A 25,890-nucleotide genomic window follows, 5' to 3' on the forward strand; every position below is an offset into this window, starting at 1 on the left:
TTTTGAAACGGGAATGTTTCTCAAGCCTTCTGAAAATCCACCAATCCTCTTCTGCTTGTCCTCGTCAGGGTCTCGGGGGCGGGAACTGGAGGCTAGCCCAGCTTCCATAGGGCAAGAGGCAGGTACGGTCTGTCACAGGGTCACACAGAGAGAGGGAGAGAGAGAGACAACCATTTGCACTCATATTCACACCTATGGCTAATTTAGAATCACCCCACTAACGACACCTGTTACACAACTGTGGGAGAAGCATCTGGAGAGAACCTGCACACTCCACAACAAAGGCCCCGCCCAGGTGGGGGCCAAACCGCCATCCTGTTCCTCTTATGAGGCAGCAGTGCTAACCACTGTTCCACCTTATCACACATTTATTTCTAAATTAATAAACTTTGTTCTATTCACTTATTTTAAAAACCCTTCTGACGAATAAAAAAAAAAGTATAAATGTTTATATGAGTTTTATTTTGTATCAATTTTGTTTTTCAGGGGAAAAGTCGATGAAGTCTTAAAGAGCCTAAAACGTCATGAGTCAAATATGACCCATTGGCTTTAACCCGAACTAAATCATGTTCACGCTGGATGTGAAGGAGGACTTCATGTCCCATGGTTCTTTGCGGCTCGGTGGTCCAGGGTGGACCTGTGAGAGGTGGAGCCTTCAGCCTCCTGATGGAGAAGCAGTAACCGGAGATCGCAGCCTCTGAGCGGACCGTGTGGACCCGAACCAGAGCCGAGCCTCCCGGTTTGTGTGTGTTTCCGCGTGCGTGTCGGTGCTTCTTGTCGGTGATGGAGGCGGCGGAGGGTGGCGTGTGCGGGGTGAAGGTGATGTGTCGCTTCAGGCCGCTGAACGAGGCGGAGCGGAACCGCGGAGACAAAAACATCCCGAAATTTAACGGAGAGGACACCGTGGTGGTGTCGGTGAGTACGCGCGCGCGCGCGCTCTCACACACACACACACACACACACACACACACACACACACACACACACACCGTGGCGATGTGTGTGTGTTGTTTAGTGTGCAAACAAACCTGCTGTGTGTAACTGCAGAACCACTGCACGCTGCTCCTCCTTAAATCAATCAGTGCATTGTTTGCATTGATCAATCAGGAGCAGCTGCTTCAAAGCAGGAGAGTCAAACATGTTCACTGCAGTTCTATTTATACAGCGCCAAATCACAGCAACAGTCGCCTCAAGGTAGATCCTACAATAATAACAGTCATATGACCCCCTATGAGCAAGCACTTTGGTGACAGTGGGAAGGAAAAACTCCCTTTTAACAGGAAGAAACCTCCGACAGAACCAGGCTCAGGGAGGGTGAGAGAAGGAAGACAGGATAAAGACATGTTGTGGATGAGAGACAGAGATTAATAACAGATACGATTCAATGCAGAGAGGACTATTAACACATAGGCTTTTTCCCAATTCAGGGTTTGCATCCTTTGGAGGATAAGGCCTTCACTGTAGACCGAGAAGGCCGGAAGTGCGATGCTTGTGAAATAGGATGTCTAGCTTCCATTGCACTGCTCATGTTGCCTAGCAACCATGATAATAACTGCTGGAAACATTTCATCTGGCATTGTTTGACAGAAATGAAGGACAAATTTCTTTTGTTCATCTGTTTGTTTTACATGAGCTCTGTTTGATTTGATAAGTATCTGAGGCTGAAACCACAGGACTGTAAAAACATGATTGTTGGGCTTCATTTCTGTACTGAACAGTTGTTTGACGATTAGCTAATACATAACAATTAGCTAATGTTGTTCATGACACTAAAGTCACTTCACTGGTAATGTAAATGTAATATGGCCAATATTAAAGTTATTATTATATTAATCATTATTAGTTATTACCAGTGTTGGGCAAGTTACTTTGAAAAAGTAATTAATTATAGTTACTAGTTACTTCATCAAAAATGTAACTGAGTTAGTAGCTGAGTTACTTTTCCTAGTAATTAATGACTTTTAGAATCTTGTAACTATTGCATTACTTAAAAAAAAGTTTAACCCTCTGGGGTCCAGGGTATAATTGGCCGTTTTTGACTACTTTTAATTTTACATATACACTTAATTTTAAGTTTTCATTTTGACATACTGTATTAACACAATTGATCAAAAATCAGACAAAAAACATACAATCCGAGTAGAAAAAGTATAAAGTATATAAAAGTATTTGTTACTGTAACAACCACGATGAATCATATTTCATAACTTTAAATGCAAATATAAATTGTCAATTTTAAAATCATACACTGTAAAAAGAATAACCCTATTCAAATTTAAAAAAATGATGTCCAATTGTCACATCCAAAATATTTGACTTCATAGAATCCAAATTGAGTCACTTGATATGACCTGATACTTTTATGTTGATATAAACAATATTACTAGACTTGACTGAAACTTTAAATTTTGCATTGATCCAAATTGATTTTTTTTACATAGAACCATATTTTAATTATTGAACCAAGCTAATATATTGAAATTTAACCAACCTAATGTATTCACATCGAACCAAATTAACATGAACTAATATGTTTGTGTTGAAGCCAGGTAATTGATTTACATATATTCAAACTATATTTCATTTTATTTCAGTTCAAAAATGCTCTGCATTTCCTATAAAAAACAAGACAGTTGGCCAACCAATTATTTCAAAATTATTTATTGTTCCAAACCATTTTGACTATAATCAATAGAGAGGATTAGTAATATACAGAATTAGTGCTACGGCAGAAATTATTAGAGAAATGTTTGTTTTATAAAACCTGCAACCTTTTGAAAACCAGTATAAAACCTGCAATCTTTTTAGAACTGGTATAAAACCTGCAACCTGTCTAAAACTGGCATAAAACCATTATAAAAACTCTTTTTAAACCAATTTGCAAGTACTCAAAAATGTTTATATGTGCACTGTGCCTGTACAATGTAAAAAAAAAAAATCTACACATGTATCAATGAAATCAACTTAAATCTCCCTTTCAAATGGGTGTTCTTATAATTTTTGAATGTAGAATACCACTGCAGGCCAACCAAGTAAAAAAACCAAGCACACATGCACATGCATGTGCACATACACATGCACACATGCATGCAAACACACCACTGTGCAGTGTTAAGTTCACAATTAAGTTTGCGAATCTTAGAGGTCATCTTGTTAAAGTCAAGCTCCATCATAATCTTTTGAAGAGCCTCAAAGGTGAACCTGAATCCTCGTGGATATTCCATATTAAGAGCATAACAGAGTCCAAAGACCATTGCCACTCCAGCTGCCACAGAAGGCAACTCATTCAGGACTTCCACACCATCAATGATTATCCCGATGTCTTGAAGCTGATGTAGGAGGCTTGAGTTGTCCCTGAAGACAAAGAGTGCCATGGTGGTACTCTGCAGCTCTTCCTCAGCTTCATCTTTCTGGGATATCTTGAGGTAAAATATGGAACAAAATGTACAAGTGAAGAACTGAAGTCTGGCACACCTGATAAATCTTTGACCATAATAAACTACTATTTTGACAGTTGTTTGGTCACAGACTATTAGAACAATTATTTGACTAATCAGATTGTGAATTGCATAATCATTAAATTAAATCAATGGTGGAACATTTTCATAAATGTTCCACAAAGCCCAAGAAAAAAAAGAAAACAATACAGAACCCTAAGATATTAACTTGATGAGTTGATTAATCGTTGCTGTCCTACATTAATCACTGCATTTAATAGCAGAGTTGTCAAATTTACATCAAGAGACTGCATCCCATGTAGAGACAGAACAGATATGGACATACCATGTATTCTTTTATCAAGGTTCAAGGTTCAAGGTTCTTTATTTGTCACATGCATAGTTATACAAGTATAACACACAGTGAAATGTAACCTGACACGCTCCTCGACATGTGCAAAAAAATTGGGGGGGGTGTAGAGGAAGAACATTATATATATATATGTGTGTGTGTATATATATATATATATATATATATATATAGATATAGATATATAGGCCTGAACCCCCTCAGTGAGATCATTAACAAGACTGGCTACGGATACCGACTACGGAACGGAGCAGTTGTCAGCCACCTCCTGTACATGGATGACATCAAGCTGTATGCCAAGAGTGAACGAGACATCGATTCACTGATCCACACTACCAGGCTATACAGCAATGACATTGGAATGTCGTTCGGACTGGAGAAGTGTAGTCGGATGGTAACAAAGAGAGGGAAGATAGTCAGAACTGAGGGAATTGAACTAGCAGAAGGCAACATTGCAGACATAGAGGACAGTTACAAGTACTTGGGGATCCCGCAGGCGAATGGGAACCATGAAGAGGCTGCTAGAAAAGCTGCAACCACCAAGTACCTGCAGAGGGTCAGGCAAGTCCTGAGGAGTCAGCTGAATGGTAAGAACAAGATCCGGGCCATCAACACGTACGCCCTGCCCGTGATCAGGTACCCTGCTGGGGTAATAGGCTGGCCAAAGGAGGAGATAGAAGCCACTGACATAAAGACAAGAAAGCTCCTTACCATGCATGGAGGGTTTCACCCCAAGTCCAGCACCCTGAGGCTGTACGCTAAGCGGAGGAAGGGGGCCGGGGACTGGTGAGTGTCAGCACCACAGTCCAGGATGAGACAACGAACATCCAAGAATACATTGGGAAGATGGCCCCAACTGACCGAGTGCTCAGTGAATACCTCAGGCAGCAGAAACCCAAGAAAGAGGAGGGAGACGAGGAACCATCATGGAAGGACAGGCCCCTGCATGGTATGTACCACCGGCAGATAGAGGAGGTGGCTGATATCCAGAAATCCTACCAGTGGCTGGACAAAGCTGGACTGAAAGACAGCACAGAGGCACTAATCATGGCAGCACAAGAACAAGCTCTGAGCACAAGATCCATAGAGGCTGGGGTCTATCACACCAGGCAAGACCCCAGGTGCAGGCTGTGTAAAGATGCCCCAGAGACAATCCAGCACATAACAGCAGGGTGCAAGATGCTAGCAGGCAAGGCATACATGGAACGCCATAACCAAGTGGCCGGCATAGTGTACAGGAACATCTGTGCCGAGTATAACCTGGAAGTCCCGAGGTCAAAATGGGAGATGCCCCCAAGGGTGGTGGAGAATGGCCGAGCTAAGATCCTGTGGGACTTCCAGATACAGACGGACAAAATGGTGGTGGCTAACCAACCGGACATAGTGGTGGTAGACAAACAGAAGAAGACGGCCGTAGTGATCGATGTAGCGGTTCCCAATGACAGCAATATCAGGAAGAAGGAACACGAGAAGCTGGAGAAATACCAAGGGCTCAGAGAAGAGCTCGAGAGGATGTGGAGGGTGAAGGTAACGGTGGTCCCCGTGGTAATCGGAGCACTAGGTGCGGTGACTCCCAAGCTAGGCGAGTGGCTCCAGCAGATCCCGGGAACAACATCGGAGATCTCTGTCCAGAAGAGCGCAGTCCTGGGAACAGCTAAGATACTGCGCAGGACCCTCAAGCTCCCAGGCCTCTGGTAGAGGACCCGAGCTTGAAGGATAAACCGCCCGCAGGGGCGTGCTGGGTGTGATATATATATATATATATATATATTAGTATAGACATTGGGTGAATGTGCAGTAGTAGCAGCAAGCAGGTGAATTCTGTACATTAATATGAATAGACATCTGACAATTCCTCAACACGTTCTCCAAGGTAGATAATGAGAGATTTAAGTATACACTCCATCCTAATGTCAGCATCAGCATCCTGCAGGAACAGTTAAAATTGTTACTTTGCAATATGGAGAGTATGCTGCGTGAGAGGAATTTTTTTTCACCTCTCTATCCTCATGAGGTGACTAATGCCCCTTTTCCACCGACAAATCGGCACGGTGCGCTTGAGAGCAGTTCAGTTTAGCGCGGATGAACTCGCTTGTTGCGGTGGAAACATAAAGTGGATGGATGTAACTGGGAACAGGGGCGAACCCATCTGGCTATGAAAAGTCGCGCGCAAAAGTCTTTGTCCGCAACGTCACAGCCCGAAGAACAACAACAATCGCGATATATGTGTGTTTTTGTACTTTGCTCTGTCTGTGGTTCATTTTGATTGGTTTGATTTTTGGTTCTTGTGGAGGAAGTCGCCATGGTCCAAAGTTAATGGAGTATGGTTGCTGGGAGTATTTTTTTAAAGCCTTTTGTGGGAGCGCTTCTATATCACATCACGTGGGCACCACACACACCCGGGCCAATCAGGTGTAAAGGCGGTGGAAAAGCATCCGCAGGGGGCTAAAGTGAACTGAGCCACACCGTGTTCTGTCGGTGGAAAAGCGGCATATGCTTTCTTGTCCCTAAATAAAAGTTTATACGTATATATGTATGTATGTGTATCTGGCGAGTGAGAGTGAAAATGTGTCTCCAAAATAAATTTTGTTGTAGTTGTGCTCTGTACTTGTATAATGACAATAAATCTCTTCATTCATTCAAGAACAAAGCCCACACTTCCTTTCAACATTTTAAAAGGTCACAACCATAATCACTGACGTTACCAAAATAAAACTGTAACAGGATACAAATTCTCATTAGATACAGGGGTTAAAATGCTAACTGTCATGTTAATAGTTAATTATATACACCCTACCTGATCAAGAAACTCTAGGATTATGGCAGTTTTTGCTTTGGTTGTCCCTCCTTTCTTTCTGATTATTTTAAGTAGCTGTGGGGAGTGCTTGTCCAGCTGGACCATGAATCTGGTTAGCAGGGGAACTGCAGTAACCCGCAGAAACTCTGCATTAATCTGTACATGAGTAGACAGTGTACAATACATTTTTTTAAAGACCAACTTCCAACAAGAAAAAGTCAAAACATATATTTCCCATTTCCAAACTATGATAAAAGGCATTAGTACAAAAAAGTTATACGTCTTCCATCTGAAATAGACCTGGCCATCTTTCCAAGAGGTTCTTATTGTCAGGCTTCTTATCCACAACCTCTTTCCTCCTGAATTCGAAGGTCCTGGCCATCAACACACAGATATTTATATGAAGAGAGACAGAGACAAACGTGCGCGCACAAACACAAGCTTGTGTCTAGAAACCGCGAGCTCACCAGAAAAATTCAAACGAAGCGGAGCACGGAGTTATACTATGAATGTTATGAACTATGAACTTATGCTAGCTAGCTGTATCCACCACCGATGCATCGTGGTAACGCTAGGTAGTTAGTATACTGGTAAAAAACGGCTTTTTGCCTAACTTGCATTCCCGACTGTGATGGTCGGTTGCTGGTAACCAGTTCTAACGTCGCGCCGGATAGCTAGCTAGCTTGTAGCTAGCAGCTACAATCATGCAAAAAATTGGGGGTGGCTGTCGACCCAGCTTAAATGGGGTTATTTTCTGCAATTTTGGCAATACAAATTATAAAAGCTTTTGTAACACACTTGGCTTTACTTACGTTTATTTTCAGATGAAATTAATCAAAGATGTGACACGATGTTTCCAGCGGCCATGCAGAATAAAAATGGGTCCCGGTCTATTTCTGGTTGGCGTGTTCAAGTGCAAATCACTTTGACTCAAATTAAAGATATTATCTGTTCAACATGAAAAGAAATATATGTTTTGAGAGAAATCAAAAACTTTGCGTTGTGTCCTTTGTACAGATATTTAGTTTCATCCAAATCAAAAGTGGTATTTTAAAATGCAAAAAGAAAGGGTTTCACAATCAAATCAATGATTTTATTCTGTTTTGAATGGCACTTATTAGATTGAATGAATGACTGCATGTTAGACTTTTTTCAGTGTATGCACAAGTTTTCCAAACAAAGTTATTTGCATCCATTTACCTTTTACCTTTTTTAAATAACCATTTCAAACTGTTTACAGAACAATCAGCTGTTCTTCAGTAAGATGCCACACAAATTATTTGTGCCACTCCAAAAAAATAATTTCTGTCCACTATAAAGGAGAACATCACAGCCTGATACCTGCAGGTCTGACAGCAGCAGGTGTATCACTCCTGTTTCTACCTGGAGACAGCAGTCGCCTCATTGTTCTGACACACAACACAAAACTATCCACAACACTACACACTAACTACACAAGACAACACACTAACTACACACTCAGACACAAACTTAACAACGTAGTGTATACTGTACAGTGTAGTGACGAATGCCCAGACCTCTACATTGGAGAGACCAAACAGCTACTTCATAAGCGCATGGCACAACATAGAAGAGCCACCTCCACGGGACAAGACTCAGCTGTCCATCTGCATCTAAAGGTCAAAGGTCACTCTTTCCAGGATGCCAATGTTCACATTTTGGACAGAGAGGACAGATGGTTTGAAAGAGGAGTGAAAGAAGCTTCTATGTCCACTGTGAGCAACCATCTTTGAACAGAGGGCGGGGCTTATCACACCAACTGTCTGCCATCTATAATCCAATTTTGAGATCCTTCCCAGATGCCTGAACGCCCACTCACATCCTGGGCCTCTTGACCTTAGTGAGTCACATGATAGGGTGGGGCTAGGTCTTAGAACTGAAGAAGCTTCTCAGCTGAAACCTCTTCATCAAACTTAAAGAAGTCCAGCTGATTTTCTTGTCTTTTCAAGCTCCTGACGCACTGACCAACTTTTAGATTGAAATTAAATTATTCAGCAGCAGCCTGACAGAAAGTGCAGACACAGGCTGTTTACTGATGGAGCACCAACATCTGTCAAAGCTCTGAACCTTTAAAATGTTGTTTGACATCAATGACATCATTCAATCTCTAATGTGTTGACATCTGAAGAAGAAATGTAATCAGATTACCATCTGGCTGTCCACAGCTGCAAAGATGGAGACCAGATATTTTACTGTACTGATAATCAATCACACATTGATGTACTGAGGACTGATTAACTGTGATTCAGATAAATTCTCTCCCCTCTGAGCTCTGACAGAGACTTAAGTTAACCTGTCTGTTATCATGATAACTGAGACTGAATGACTCCTCTCAACCTGAAAAAGACTCAACCTGTGAAACCTGTTCCTGAAACGTTTTCAGTGAGAGGATTAAACATGTGACTGTAAACATTCCCAAATGCCCAGTGTTGTATGGTCCTGTTTTTCTCTTGTTCATAACTAAACGTGAAGCACTTTGTTGCTTTCAAATGTAGAAATAAAACCGATCATTGAAAAATCCTCAGAGACAGCTGCACTCTCTGAATTCTCTTGTTTGTTTGTTTTAGACTGAACTTTATTTAAACTAACGAGACAACAGTGAAAGGTTTGTGGTGATTTAACGAGCCCTCATTAAACTCAGACTGAACGTCTTGTTTTTGTTCTCATTACCTCCCCTGAGCCTCTGACCCTTGACCCTACTCTTTATATAAAGGTAAATCTGTTGTAGTGGTAATTCCTCCTGTTTGGCAATAACAAGATCCATTTTTTGTTTCTTCCTGCTGCTTCTCCTGCTCTGGTAAGCTCTTACTGACTAATTGAACAAGGTAACATCAAACAAACAAAACATTGAAACAAATATTAACCTACAAATAAACTTGTAAATAAACCCCAAAATATAAGTAAACTAACAACAAACATTAACAACAAATTTCAAAAATAATAAAAATAAAGAACAAATAGCTCCAACATCTGTTATTGTCTCGGTATTGTCTGTTTGTTTTTCTGAAGGAGAAACTGAGACAGTCATGTGACCATCAGGAGTCCCATTAAACTATAAATTCTATCAAACTTTATTTAAAATCACAGTGGAGACACTTTGTAAAAAAATAATAATTAGATTTATGTTCAGCTTTCAAGGGAGCCAAGGCCGCATTACATAAAGAAGGTCAAAGTTCAAAGATCTGAACATTAACTGATGGACGTTGAAGATCTCAGAGGGGAGCACTCACACAGAGGAGGCAGCAGAGCTGAAGGTCTGCTGTGGGGCTGGAGATGGTCTGACAGGTGCCATCTCCAGCCACCTCGTGCTGACGAGGAAAGCATGGAGGGGTTTGTAGATGTGGGACGGTCAGTGGAGGTGCCTGTGTGGACTGACCAATCAGGACAGCTCAGCAGGAGTCCAACCAGGAGGTGATCAGGGAAGCTCACTGTGACCTCAACGACCAGCGGACGGTTGGTGGTTTTGATCCCTGGTTGCTCCAGTCGCCATGCCAAATACCCTTTGGTGACATACTTACCCCGAGCTGCTCTGTGAGACCTCCATCAGAGTGTGAATGTTGTATAAATGCAGATACATAAGAAGCACTCTCTTTTTACTCCTAGTTTTGTTTGTTAAAACAGAAATCTAACAGTCCTCACTGACTTACATTGATAATCTTGGCTTCGATGTGTTAAGATGTTACTGAGAGACTGAAACATCACACCATAACACTCAGTGTCAGTGAGCAGGGTGTTTTTTATATGACCTCTTCATAGCAGGAGGAGACTGTCTGCTGACAGCATAAATCTTTTTTTTTTTCAAACAGAGGCTTTTAGTTTTTACAGTGTGTTTCCTGTGTTTCAGGGGAAGCCATATGTGTTCGACCGAGTCTTCCCCCCAACCACTGAACAGGTTCAGGTGTACGACACCTGTGCCAAGCAGATCGTCAGAGGTCAGTGCAACATATTCCATTAAAGAAGGAAAGTGACTGAGAGGAAGTGACGGCTGTAAACGGCGTTTGTTTCTTTGTTTGTGCCTCAGATGTGTTGGGAGGATATAACGGCACCATCTTTGCTTATGGTCAGACCTCCTCAGGAAAGACTCACACAATGGAGGTTGGTCTGTTGTTTTGTAGTTTATTTTCAGGTCTTTGTTTTGGTGTTATTTGAATGATTAATTAAATGATTCGTCATGTTTCAGGGGACCCTTCATGACCCTCATCAGATGGGCATCATCCCTCGTATTTCCAGAGACATCTTCGACCACATCTACTCCATGGATGAGAACCTGGAGTTCCACATCAAGGTGATTCTGCTTGTGAAACAAATATTTTTATGTTGTTTTTGTGTTTCTGTTGTCAGATCTTAGGAAAATCTAACTGTAAAAAATGATTCTTCATCTTAATTCAAAGAAATATCATCATTTGATCAGTGTAGCATCATTTAATCTCCAAAGTGTTTTTATTCTGAATCACAGTTTTTCTTTTTAGAAGACTGAACATGTTTAACGTAACATAAACACTGGCTGTGTATCTGCAGGTGTCTTATTTTGAAATCTATCTGGATAAAATCAGAGACCTGCTGGATGGTGAGACCAACCCTGAACCTTTACTATGCTCATATAGAGTTGAATAGAATAGTAGAGTAGAAATAGAGTGTAAGTACAATCAAGCTAATGCTAACTGCTATGATGATGCTTTCATGTTTCAGTGTCAAAGACCAACCTGGCTGTTCATGAAGATAAGAACAGAGTTCCCTTTGTGAAGGTAAATAAATCGTGTTAGCTGCGTTTCGACTGCAGGAACAAAAGTCAGCAGAAACTGTCTCCAGATGTTTGTTTCCACAGCTGTGGGGATCCACTGGACTCACCTGGTAGCCTAAATAGTGACTGGATATAACTGCAGAGGCCTGAACTATTTTGGGTTAGAAGGTGGTTCATTCTTACTGGGGTAAATCGACACAGTAACTTATGCTGTGAATTTAACTCGCTCTGGAGCCCGTTTAGATCCAGATTAGACGTCAGCAGGTATGAAGCACCGCCCACTGACCAATCAGTTCTCCAGAATACAGCGTCACAGTTCCTGGATGATCCGTCAGAGGTTTGTGTGCAAACAGTAGGAGCGTCTAAAGTTTTCTACTTCCATGCAAAGACATGGTATTAAATCATAAATATTAAATAACAAATAATAATATAGATGTTTAGACACAGTGTTATTAATTTATAAGCGTAATTATATGATTATAAAACAGGACACCTGCACTCTACCTGCTGAGCTCAGATCAAATATGGACATAGACTCATGTCTGAATCGTTAAACGGCAGCTGAGAGAATAGGCAAGGCAAGTTTATTTATATGGCACAATTCAACAGCAAGGTGATTCAAAGTGCTTTACAGAGACATTAAAAAACAGAAACAACTAAAAAGCATGATTTTAAAAAGAAAAAGAAAAAAAGGAACAGTAGATAAAATCAGTAGTTAAAATGTAAGTTTTGAAATTTAAGCTTAAAAGTAAAACTTTTAAGGATTTGGTGCTTTATTCAAATGCAGCTGAGAACAGGTGAGTCTTCAACCTGGATTTAAATAAACTGAGTTTTTCCGCTGATCTGAGGCTTTCTGGGAGTTTGTTCCAGATATAAGGAGCATAAAAGATGAATGCAGCTTCTCTGTGTCTGGTTCTGACTCTGGGAACTGATAAAAGACCGGATCCAGATGACCTGAGGGATCTGGAAGGTTCATACTGGGTCAGGAGGTCACTGATGTACTTTAAAGTCTATCCTCTGACGGACAGGCAGCCAGTGTAAAGACCTCAGAGCTGGACTGATGTGGTCCACTTTTTTGGTCTTAGTGAGGACTCGAGCAGCAGAGTTCTGAATGAGCTGCAGTCCTAATGTGTTTTTCTAATTTTAGCTCTGCATCCATCACTACACCCAAATTTCTCGCCTGGTTGGTGGTTTTTAGGTGTATAGATTGAAGTTCTCTGGTGACCTGTAATCATTTTTCTTTGGCGCCAAAGACTATTACCTCAGTTTTGTTTTTGTTTAGCTGGAGAAAATTGTGGCACAACCAGTCATTAATGTCCTCAATGCATTTACCAAGAGCCTGTACAGGGCCTTGGTCTCCTGGTGACATTGTGATATATACTTGTGTGTCATCTGCATAGCTGTGGTAGTTTATTTTGTTGTTCTTTATAATCTGTGCCAGTGGGAGCATGTAAATGTTAAACAGAGGGGGTCCCAAGATGGAACCTTGGGGAACTCCACATGTGATACTTGTCTGCTCAGATGTGAAGTTACCTATTGATACAAAGTATTTCCTGTTTTCTAAGTATGTTTTGAACCAGTTTAGTACAGTTCCTGAAAGACCTGCCCAGTTCTCCAGTTGTTTGAGTAATATGTTGTGGTTGACTGTATCAAATGCTGCACTGAGATCCAGTAAAACTAAGACTGACATTTTTCCACTGTCTGTATTCAGACATGTGTCATTAAACACTTTGGTCAGAGCGGTTTCAGTGCTGTGATTCTGACCAAAACCTGACTGGAAGGCATCATAGCAGTTATTCTGTTTAAGAAGTAATTGAGATGTTGTGTGTGGCCTCTGTTACATGCTGAGTCAGCCAAAGTTGCCCAGAGTGTTACTCAGGTCTTTAGTCCCTTTGTCCTGAGGGTTGTCCACATGGATGTTAAAATCCCCAACAATAATTACACAGTCAAAATCAACACAGATCACAGACAGCAGTTCACTGAGGTCATTAAAAAAGTCTGTGCAGTATTTGGGAGGCCTGTAAACATTAAGAAACACAACTTTGGATGGGGCCTTCAGCTGTAAAGCCACATATTCAAAAGACTGAAAACTTCCAGGAGATAGCTGCTTACATTGAAATGATTCATTAAATAAGACAGCAACCCCCTCCTCTCCTGCTCACCCTGGCCTCACTGATAAAACTGTAGTTAGGAGGGGTCGTCTCGATGAGAACAGCTCCACTGTTACTTTGGTCCAACCAAGTTTCAGTTAAAAACATAAAATCACGGCTGTGCTCAGTGATTAAATCATTAATTAAAAATGTTTTCCCAGCTAAAGATCTAACGTTTAATAAAGCCAACTTAAGTGTTTTAGAGGTATTATTTGCCCCCTCGTGTTTGGGAGCAGTCTGTGGCACACAAGCTATGTTTACTATGTTTAAAGATCTTTTAGAGTGCAGCTCTCGGTGTTTTGACCAGGCCACATGTCTCCTTCTGTCACCTGAAAGTACAGAGATTTTAAAACCTTCTAGTAAACAGGGTCCCAGCTTCTCCTGGGAAAAGTCACCACTGCCATAATCTTCGCAGCCCGGACCCTCCACACATCACACATCAGACTGCGGAGACAGATCATGAAGGTGGTAAGAAGGAACTGGGGGGGGGGGGGGCAATGTAACTTCGATTGCTCTGTTGGGGGCGGGGCTCGATGGCGAACCTTTGGCTGTTCTGGTTGGGGGTTTGTGGGGACAAAAAGGGATTGGGCCGGGGGGTAGATCTGATCCCAGCATTGACCCGCTCCATCATCTCCTCAGTGAATTTCAGGTGTGGGGAGGAGGGAGAAAGGGAGGGGGAGGAGGGTGATGCCCTGTCAGGGGTTGGGGGGACTGGGGAAGGTCGTGGTCCCTGGTCCTGGTCGTTGGTGTTGTTGAGAGAGTTGGAGGCAAATAGGGACCCCTCTTCTTGCCTCAGACGTCTCTCCTTTCTGAGGCTCTTCCCGGGTGGGGGCAGATGGAGCTCCTCCTCAAGGTTTCTGCTGGGCTTTGTCTGTTCTTGCAGTACTGTTTGTTCCTCTTTATGAGATAACTCCTCATTTATCTCAGCCTTGGCACCAAGCACAGATGGATGACGTATGGAATAAAACAAGTTGGAGGTGAACAGTTTCACCCCTGACTTGTTAAAATTAAATCCATTTGCTTTAAACAAATGCCTGTGTTCCCCAAAAATATTAAAATTGTTGATAAAATGCACTGAGTGGTCAGTACTAGTGATGGGATTTCTGGCTCTTTTTAGAGAACCGGCTCTTTCGGCTCGGCTCACTAAAAAGAGCTGGCTCTTTCAGCTCGAATCCGGCTTTTCGGGTTGTTTTGTTGCTTTAATTAATTTATTATTAACAATAATATAAAATTATGCACAAAAGGAATTACTAATATAAAAAAAAAGTGGTTTTATTTATATATGTTTATTAGGGGTGCAACGATATTCGTATCGATATTGAACCGTTCGATACAGTGCTTTCGGTTCGGTACGCATATGTATCGAACAATACAAAATTTGTAATTTATTTTATCAACTTTCCTTCTGACGATGCTGTCTGTGTGGAGCGCTCAGTGAATCTGCCTTCGACTGCTCCGTCTAGGGTCGACAGTGCAGCCTAGGCGGAGTAGTCGAACGCAGATTCACTGAGCGCTCAACACAGACAGCATTGTCAGAAGGAAGAGCGCAGGGCAAGCTAGCGAGACAGAAGTTAAGCTCTCCTTACAACATGGACCTCCCCCACCCTCATTCAGATCTGGCGTTTGGAATTATTTTGGTTTTCATGTGACGTATGACCCTGAAGGTAAGCGAGTCAAGGACTAAAGTAAAACAGTATGTTGGATGTGCCATGCAATGCTCAATTACATGGGTGGGAACTAGTGTGTTAGCGCAGTTAGCTCGTTAACGTGTTGGCCGTCTAGCCCCATGCACGGGGCGATCGGCGGTAGCTCGTTAACGGAGATTTGCCGTGTTGTGGCGTTAAGGTCATTTCAACGAGATTAACCTGAAAGCACTAGTGGGAACACAACGAATATGACTGCACATTTACGCCGACATCATCCTAGTGCAAAGACAAGTGGAAGCAGAAAAAACAAGCAAGCATGCTACTAACTTTAGCCGAGTCATTTAGACAGCTGTTTAATATGCTGCTGAGAATATAGCCCAGAAGAAGCGGATAGTATAGCTTTTATTTTGGAAAGAGACATTTCTCTGTAATAAACTCTCTTTTCCAAAGATGAGTGATTCCTCAATCAGATACAGGGCTCGCAATATCGCTAGCCCAATGTCCCGGGGCTAGCGATTTTTTCAGTCGGGCTACCAAAATCTATCTCTGCCCTGCCCGTCGGGCTTTTGTAGGAAGGAAAAATATATGTCAATGCTTTTGCATTCTTTGTAGCTGGGTAATTATGTCATTGGCATCGGTGAGCCACTGTCAATATGTGACATATTGAAATCGCGTTTGAATTTGCGCTTGTTTTTTTGCTTTCACTTTGCAATCGCGTGAACTGTGTATAGAGAGCGACAGCACTGATCTGTGAGTGATGATAATTTGTGCACCAATTCCTCTGACATCGTCTTATTAATTGTTAGCTTACTATGCAAACATGACAAGTGAAATCTCCCGCAGCAAGCTTAAACATGTGAGAGGTTGATCGCGCAGAGAATCGCTGAGCTTATGTGAGTACGTGTGTAAAAGCAGCAGGATTTATATTTGACTACGATGACCTGGATGACTGAGAACCTTCACAGACAGATATATATTTTAGTTCTGCTGAGCCAAATAAGACAGGTCAGGGTGAAGAAGTGACAGCCAAAGAAAAGCTTACCACAAAACGGAGAAGTTATGACAAATCAGCCTATAAGGCAAAAAGAAAGTGCAGCTTTATGGTTTCATGGACAAAAGAATTTCTGTGGCTGCAATATGACGAGCTAAATAACCAGGGCTGCACATAAGTGGTCCGCAGGTCCGTATTCGCTGTCAAAATAAAAAACACGCACAAGGGTTAGGGTTAAATTTAAAAACTGTACTTTTGAGTTAAAATATATATTTATAATTTTAATAAATGACAAATTAAAAAGGCATGAACATTTTTTTGTATCGAAAAAATATCGAACCGTGACACCAAAGTATCGAACCGAACCGTGAATTTTGTGTATCGTTGCAGTCGGGCTGCAGCGAAGTGAGGTCGGCTGCCGTGCTGGATGCTCTGCCCTAACTTCTCCACTTTTTGCAGTTTTTCGTCACTTTTTGCTATATCTGCGATAATCTTGCATGGGCATCATGCAAAACACACAAATCCGCTACAGTAGAGACACTTTGGTTTCTATTGGTCTGCAATACACGAACATTTCACCATGTTTAACTCCGGACCCAACCTGGCCAAAGGAGATCCTGAGAGAGAACAAAGGACGCGACCCTAAGCGACGGCCTCGAGGTAAAAGAGCCGGCATCAGGAACAGGCTACGGGCTCGCGCACACCGCGCACCCATGCCCAGTATCCTGCTAGCCAATGTTCAATCCATCGAGAACAAGCTTGATGACCTCAGAGCCAGAATCAAGTTCCAGAGAGACATTCGGGACTGCAACCTCCTCTGCTTCACCGAGACTTGGCTGAACCCAGCGATACCAGACCACGCCGTGCAGCCGACGGGGTTCTTTTCGGTTTACCGCATGGACAGGACAATGGAGTCGGGGAAGAAAAGAGGTGGTGGAGTATGTTTGATGGTGAACAACAGATGGTGCGACAGCACAAACATCTCCCCACTCACACGCTCTTGCTCGCCCAATCTGGAGCTTTTGATCGTTAAGTGTCGCCCTTTCTATCTCCCTCGGGAATTCACTGCAGTCATTGCCTGCACTGTTTACATTCCGCCTCACGCGGACTCGGACACTGCCTTATGTGAGCTACATGAGGCTCTCACACATCAACAAACACTTCACCGAGATGCCGCACTCATTGTTATGGGAGATTTTGACAGAGTGAATCTCAAACGGACATTTCACAACCTTCACCAGCACATCAACTGCCCAGCCCGGGGCACGAGGACATTAGACCACTGCTACACCCCGTTCAAGAACTGTTACAAGGCTCAGCCCCTGCCGGCATTTGGAAAATCGGACCATTCCGCCATCTTCCTCATGCCTGCTTACAAACAAAGGCTAAAGCAGCAACCACCAATCAGGAGGGAGGTCGCTCGCTGGACGGACCAATCGGTGGTCGCGCTGCAGGACGCACTGGATGACGCAGACTGGGACATGTTTCGGCGCAGCTCTGATGACATCAACATGTTTACGGAAGCGGTTGTGGGATTTATCGGGAAACTAGCGGACGACACAGCAGAAAGAACTATCATCCGAACGTTTCCCAACCAGAAGCCGTGGGTGGATAAAAACATCCGCGACGCTCTGAGATCACGCACCGCTGCCTACAATGAAGGGCTTGTCTCCGGTAATATGGACCTATACAAGGCTGCGTCCTACAACGTGCGCAGCGCGGTCCGAAAGGCAAAGCGGAGCTACGGGGAAAAACTAGAGTCACAGCTACGACAGTGCGACTCTAGGAGCCTGTGGAAAGGACTGCGGAGTATAACGGACTATAAACGACCAGCTTCTTCAATGATGAATGCAGATGCTTCACTGGCTGATGAGCTGAACACGTTTTATGCTCGCTTCGACGCCGCAGCAATTAAAACAACAAACGGCTGCGCGCGCTCGGAGTGCACCAGTGAAGAAAATGCATTCGTCATCACAGAGCATGCCATGAGGAACACCTTCAGGAGGGTGAACACCAGGAAAGCAGCAGGACCAGATGCAATCCCTGGCCGGGTCCTTAGAGCCTGCGCTGACCAGCTAGCACCGGTGTTCACGGAGATCTTCAACCTCTCCCTGGCCCAAGCTGTGGTTCCCACGTGCTTCAAACAGTCCATTATTGTCCCTGTTCCAAAGAAACAACAGCCCGCTTGCCACAATGACTACCGTCCAGTAGCACTGACTTCAATTGTGATGAAGTGTTTTGAAAGACTGATGACACTTCTTCACTTCCTGCCACCATCGACTCACTTCAGTTTGCTTACCGGACTAATCGTTCCACAGACGATGCCATATCTCACCTGCTCCACACATCCCTGAGTCACCTGGACACTGGCAGAGGGAATTATGTTAATTCCCTCTAAGCTTTTCACCAAGTTGACGGATCTAGGACTCAGCTCATCACTGTGTCAGTGGATCCTCAACTTCCTCACAGACAGACCCCAATCAGTGAGGGTGGGAAAACAAGTCTCCCCCTCCATCTCACTCAGCACTGGAGTGCATCAGGGCTGTGTTTTAAGCCCCCTGCTGTACTCAATGTACACTTATGACTGTGTAGCCACATGTGTTACACCCCGGCCTAGGCAACCGGAGTGCAACACGAAAAAAGTAAAAATAAAGAAAGAAAAACACACAAAAAAACCCCCACTAAAGCTCACCACCAAAATCCCAAAACGAAAGTATCGACAAATCTATTTACAGCTATTTACAACAAACTATTTCTTTACAACAAAACACCAAACTATTTACAACACGGGGGAGATCGCGACCATGACACACTGAAACACAAGGCTTAAATACATAGAAGGAGCAATCAGGGAATGGACCACAGGAGGGAAACACAGCTGGGGCAACTCAGAACTGACGAGACAGGGAAACGTAAACTGAAAAGACTAAGATAACACAGACTTTCAAAGTAAAACAGGAAACACATAACAGTCACGCCAAAAACAACACACTGACAACACCGAAACGTAACAACATCCGACACCACCTCCATTGTCAAGTTTGCTGACGACACTGCTGTTGTGGGCCTGATCTCCGACAACATCGAGACGGCCTACCTGGAGGAGATTAGGAACCTGGAGACCTGGTGCCAGGAGAATAACCTCCTCCTAAACATCAGCAAGACTAAGGAGCTGATCGTGGACTTCACTACAAAGCAAGCGAGGAATTACAAACCCCTCATCATCAGTGGCACGCCAGTGGAGAGAGTGGACAGTTTCCGATACCTGGGTGTCCACATCACTCAGGACCTGTCATGGTCCTGCCACATCAACACCCTGGTTAAGAAAGCCCGTCAGCGTCTCTTCTTCCTCAGAAGACTTAGAGACTTCCATCTGCCACTGAAGGTGCTCAAGAACTTCTACTCCTGCACCATCGAGAGCGTCCTGACGGCAAACATCTGCACCTGGTTTGGGAACAGCACCAAGCAGGACAGACGAGATCTGCAAAGGGTGGTGCGCTCGGCAGAACGCATCATTCAATCAGAGCTCCCTGACCTGCTGTCCATCTACACCAAGCGGTGCAAGTCCAAAGCTAGGAAGATTATGATGGACCTCTCCCATCCCAACAATGGACTCTTCTCACTGTTGAGGTCTGGGAAGCGCTTCCGCTCCCTTAAGGCCAAAACAGAGAGAATGAGGAGGAGCTTCTTCCCCCAGGCTATTCGGGGCCTGAACCAGGTGTAGGACTGGACTCTCCCAAACACGTCACTATAAGACTGGACTCTCACACACGTCACCACACGCACCACCACACATTTCCTATAATCCTATAATTCCTATAATTTATAATCCTTATCTTTATAATCTCTTCTGCTATTTGCACATTCTTTACTGTAAATTCCTAAGTTAATTTGTAAATTTCTGTAGTAAACTGTAAATTGTAAATATTGTAAAACTTTTCTTCTGTCATTTAATGTGCATTGTACAGCTACAAGCATTTCACCCCCAATGTCATACTGTGTATGGTTATGTGTGTGTGACAAATAAAATTTGAATTTGAAAAAATTTGAATTTGAAACTGCACAAATTGACAGAAACACTGAAGCAGCTCCACATTTTATTCTTATTGGACATGTATGTCCTATTTGTCAGGTGACAGGAGAACCATCACAAAGCTCAGAGAGTAATAGTGACACAAGGTCACAGGTGAAACTGGATGATGACCTGGTGGTTCATGACTGTATTTGAAGCACATGTGTGACTGCATGTATGTGGAGTGTCTCACTGTTATTTATCAGGTGACAGAGGCAGCTCTGCCATGTTGTAGCTTGGACAGAGGTGAAGAGGCGAGGTCACTGGTGACTGACTGATGATTTTCTGCTATAGATTAACTAGTATTTATTATCATGACAATTGTTAGGCTGCTGATGTAAATTGATTCATTAGTGTATATTTGACAAAGAATCTGAATTGACATGTCTCACTTTTTATATGGAATATGGCTGAAGTAAACTAAAGTCTTACTTAGTCATTTGTTTAATAGTAATTTAACATTATATAATTCACATATAAAACTATGAATTGTAATTTTTAAAAAGCATGTAGAATAGCATATGTAGGCAAGTATATTGCTCCTTTCTTTTAATCAAAGCAAAGACAAAAAGGAAAAAAATAAGAAACAGGGTTCGGTGGTTGAATCATCCGTCCCCACCAATTCCAAAACCAAATCTACGCCCTTGGTCCTCCCCCTTCCAGGAGACGTGATTTATGTCTTGGTTTTGCACCAAGACAGTTCAAGGGGGGATTATTGCTTGAGGATTTATTATAATGCACAGAGTCTACTTTCTTGGTCATGTTATCTGTGCTCCTTAGCTGTGTACTAGTTTGCTCATCGCCATTGTTTTGAATCAAAGGCAAGGTTGTTTCATTTCCACACAGTCCATTTACCTCCACGTTTACTTCTAAGCGATGAATTTTTGTCTCCAGTACTGCAATCTTCTGCAGGAGGCTGTGGTAGTCATTTGTGGAGAGGGGAGGCATTTGTTGCTAGTTAGCCTAGCGGTTAGCACCTTTCCAGGCTATTGAGGCTGTTAGGTGCCCAGACGCTGTAATCAGGCTTCAGCTGTGTGTAGGCCACAAACATACAGAGCGCTGAAGATAAGGTAACTATAAAAATTTTGCTGTTTCTGTTAAGAACACTTTAGTCCTAATGATCTATAAATGACCAAAAGCTATTGCAGGTAAGCTCATGCGGGAAAAAAAGGGAAAAAAAACAGCATAAAAATCAATAAAAGAAGCAAAGCATTTAAAGAGCAAAGAGAGGAAGCATCGACACTCACAAAAAGGGGAGGTACAACCTTTGTGAGGAGCAGGTCATGTTTTCTGGATCTGGTTGTCACAGAAAACTCTGTTTTATTCTGGTGATTTTGAAAATGTTTAATTGTCATTATGCTTGATTCTGATCTGCTGATGAGTCACCGCTGGAAACGCAACACAACCGACCACATTCATTCAAGTTTCCACGTCTCCTTTATGGAGCTGTGGAACAGTAAGCTTTAATATTAAATTGATATATTATATTCGTTCAGTTTATGGAGAATTTTGTTTGTCTGCTGAGTCTCACAGGTGTGCTGTGGGTGCACGCCGCCTCCAAACAGCCATATTTACCGCATGTCTGCAGCGTCCTGCTGCTGATACTCTACTGATGTGTGTTTCATTGTCAGGGCTGCACGGAGCGCTTTGTTTCCAGTCCCGAGGAGGTGATGGACGTTATCGATGAAGGAAAAGCAAACAGACACGTCGCTGTGACCAGTAAGTCTTCACCTGTACGTGTGATACTTCCGCCCCGACCATCGTGTGTTTGTTCTCGGATCAGTTTACTGAATGGGGTTTCTTCTTCATGCAGACATGAACGAGCACAGCTCTCGCAGTCACAGCATTTTTCTGATCAACATCAAACAGGAGAACGTGGAGACGGAGATGAAGCTATCAGGGAAACTTTACCTGGTGGACCTGGCAGGCAGCGAGAAGGTCACACTACTCCATCACACTCAGTGAGCACCTGTTCTCTGTAAATTTCTGCTTGCTGACACCTGGATTGTGCTTTCTGCCATCCAGGTGAGTAAAACAGGAGCAGAGGGTGCCGTTTTGGATGAGGCTAAAAACATCAACAAGTCTCTGTCTGCTCTGGGGAACGTCATCGCTGCCCTGAGTGAAGGAACGGTGAGTCTTCATGTCTCCGATCTTCAGGTCTCTGACATGTATGCCTGAAATATTCTGGATTTAACTTGATTTGTTTGACAGAAACGTCACAGCTCACCTGATTTTCAGGTGAAGTGATTGTCACGTGTCTCGTGTGTCTCTAGAAAACCCACGTTCCATACAGAGACAGTAAGATGACCCGGATCCTTCAGGACTCTCTGGGTGGAAACTGTCGAACTACCATCATCATCTGCTGCTCGCCGTCTGTTTACAACGAGGCTGAAACAAAGTCCACGCTCATGTTTGGACAGAGGTATGGCAAGTCACCTGATCAGAGGAAAAAGCAGAGTACTGTGGTTGAAGTACGTCCTCCACAGATCTGAGTGTTTCTTCATTCCGCGTCCTGTTGTTTCAGAGCTAAAACCATAAAGAACACAGTGTCTGTGAACCTGGAGCTGACCGCCGAGGAGTGGAAGAAGAAGTATGAGAAGGAGAAAGAGAAGAACAGGAGTCTGAACATCATGATCCAGAAACTGGAGAATGAGCTGAAACGCTGGAGGAAAGGTGAAAAAAGATGTTACTTCAGGTTTTCACCTGGAGACGGCATTTATACTTCAATCTGCCTGCACACTCCAGACAGCTCAAAACCCACGATTGATATTGCTCTCTCTCACCGCTGGCACTCCCACAACTTTTTACTCAGAGCTACCGAATACCCATGTTGTCAAATAATCTGATTGGTTGATGTGGTGCATTTTTCACCAACAGCAAAGGGGGCATCATGTTTGTTTGTTTTTCAGTTTTCTTCCTGCACTAAATGTGACTATCCAGGAAACAGCTGTAAATGATGTATGTGCTTTAAAGTCCACAGTTTCCACAAAGGTGGAGTGAGACTGCATCTTGCTGCTACGTCATCTTAAATCTGTCACGTGTTTTGGAAGGCAGGTCATTTGGTGGTGGCACGAACGCATTCTGCACTTTAATTTTTTTCACATTTGGTTCTGGTACCAAAAGAGTTCGGTTAGAGAAAGATCATGATTTTGCTGGACTCAACCCTCTGACATCAAAACTACTCCTATCAGCAAGTCTCCCCACGTGACAGCCTCTGGTCATATATTCTGGCAGCTTTTCCTAAATGAGCTTTAATGATAAAAAAAACACTCATCCTTTAACATTTACCAGCTTTGTTCCAAAAGAAAGTTTAAAAGCTTTTTCTTCCTCCTGGAAGGTAAACGTCTGCCTCCATCTTTGTGTTACTTTAGTCTGTAAAGGTTTCACTTCAGGACTCTGAAGTAGGACAGAGCAATGTGGCCAAAAATATTTATCATGATATACATTTGAAAATTTGTGATAACGATATAACTGACGCGAGAAAAAATACTTTACAACTCCACAACTTTATTAGTGCAAACAATTATGCAAATTCCTCGCTGACAGTCTAACCAAAAGGCATTTCCAGTGGAAACTGGCCGACATAACCTCAGCATAACCATTTATAATATCCACAAACCTTAAAAAGAGGTTATACACACACAATACGGTAACATTATGTTGAAGCACAGTACATATTACACCTGTGGCTCCTGACTACGATGCCATAATGCTCCGACAATCCATCAAGCGGTGCGGCTTTGTAGCTTAGCAAAGTCATATTAAAACATTTTTGACAGATTTCTGAGCGCCGTGCACATAAAATCGGTTCGAGGTCAGTAAGCACAACCAGAATTCATACATAAGGCGCACTGTAGATTTTTTGAGAAAATTAAAGGATTTTAAGTGTGACTTATTTTCCGAAAAACACGGTAATAATGACGGCCCGCTAGCATGCTCTAACAAAAACTGTGCTTTGTTGTGTGTCTGACGGACAAAAGCTAAACCAGTTCCACACCACTGAAGTTGCAGCATTTTTACAAACCAGTTCTGGTTCATCTGATCAACGATCCGCTTTCGCCCTTCTCATTCTCTGCCATGCTTTTTCTGCCATGTGCTCATGAAAACAAAGGCACTGCGCATGCATGTATCACCATATTCTATTGCGATATTTCATTTTCTTATCATTGCCTAACATTATACCGGTATTACCATGAACGGCATGATATGGCCCAGCCCTATTTTGAAGGTTTCCGTTTCAAGGTTTCCGTGTCACGCTTTGATCAGTTCTCTTTAAACTCGTTTTAGAGAAGGCAGTGACAGTACCAGGGAGCGTTTTACATGCAGCTATTCACCTGTCCACTAGAGGCTGCTATACTGTACACGTGGTATTAGTTTGTTTAGGAAAGCTGTCACTGTGAACCGTTTATGATGGAGAGTCTCTTAATATTTTGTCAGAGTGGAGCTGTTTGTGTCTGAGCCTTCATTTTGCGTCTGATTGAATTCCTGTTTAGTTTCTGTTGGCAGCTCACTGATAAGACTCTCAGCTGCAGCTCCGTCTCTTGTGATGTGAGCATGTGGCCAATGTTTTATTCATGGATCCTGATTTGATTCTATTATCAGTAATTTTGACTCCTCCAGGTGAGTCTGTACCTGTGGAGGAACAGCTGGGCAACAGAAACAAGAAGTGCAGCAGCGAGACAGCAGCAGCAATTGACAGCTTGGCTCCGCCCCCTGTCGCCCTGTCTGTGGAGGAGAAGTCGCAGTACGAGACTCTCATCACTGACCTGTACCAGCAGCTGGACGACAAAGTGAGTCGCACCTGTACCCTGTGTGAGGCCAAACTATTTAAAAGCTCAAAGACAGCAGTGCTTTTCTTTTAAAGCAGGGGTCCCCAATCCCAGTCCACGAGGGCCGGTGTCCCTACAGGTTTTAGATCTCACCCTGGGTCAACACACCTGAATCACATGATCATTACCAGGCCTCTGGAGAAGTTCAAGACATGTTGAGAAGGTAATTTATCCATTTAAATCAGCTGTGATGGATCAAGGACACATCTAAAACCTGCAGGGACACCGGCCCTCGTGGACTGGGATTGGGGACCCCTGTTTTAAAGGATTGTGGAGGTCTCATGACGGCAGCTTTGACTGCGGAACAAAAGATTTTTAAAAGGGATCACTACAGGTTTTCCCTTAGTCAGCAGTTGTCCCTCTCCTAGATCAGCTGGAGCTTTCTTTAGGCGCCTTCCCAGCTTTGACAAATGTCCAGCTGTGATAACCACATTTGCTCAGGGCCTTCTTGATGTAATGAACATCATATCAAAGAAACTGACCTCACAACCCAGTGTTAGTCAGTGGTGCTAGTTTCAGTCATTGTGCTAATGTCCTATTTATAAGGTTGGAAACCTGCAGTCAGCTGAGACTGAAGAGGCCCACCTGGGTAATGATGCAACGTTTCTCCCACTGAGAACATCCGGATGAGCACAATCAACCTTTGGAATGTTTAGTGAAGGTTACAAATGATCTTCTTATGGCCTCTGACAGTGGACTCATCTCTGTGCTTGTCCTGCTAGACCTCAGTGCAGCGTTCGATACTGTCGACCATAATATCCTATTAGAGCGATTAGAACATGCTGTAGGTATTACAGGTACTGTGCTGCAGTGGTTTGTATCATATCTATCTAATA

At 43.1% G+C, this 25,890-nt stretch overlaps 1 protein-coding gene across 1 annotated transcript; it reads left to right on the top strand.

Moving 5' to 3' along the window:
• The first annotated feature begins 530 nt into the window (after window positions 1-530).
• On the top strand, window positions 531-25,087 carry LOC113007618 (kinesin heavy chain-like). Its single transcript, XM_026144332.1, has 12 exons — window positions 531-915; window positions 10,470-10,557; window positions 10,647-10,720; window positions 10,806-10,910; window positions 11,144-11,192; window positions 11,315-11,370; window positions 21,857-21,944; window positions 22,039-22,163; window positions 22,251-22,355; window positions 22,499-22,647; window positions 22,750-22,898; window positions 24,846-25,087. Exons 1-12 carry the CDS (start codon window positions 784-786, stop codon window positions 25,085-25,087), a joined length of 1,362 nt encoding a protein of 453 aa, XP_026000117.1. The 5' UTR covers window positions 531-783.
• Window positions 25,088-25,890: the final 803 nt, after the last annotated feature.

This window comes from Astatotilapia calliptera, chromosome 16 (assembly GCF_900246225.1).
Source record: "Astatotilapia calliptera chromosome 16, fAstCal1.2, whole genome shotgun sequence".
Taxonomy (NCBI): Eukaryota; Metazoa; Chordata; class Actinopteri; order Cichliformes; family Cichlidae; genus Astatotilapia; species Astatotilapia calliptera.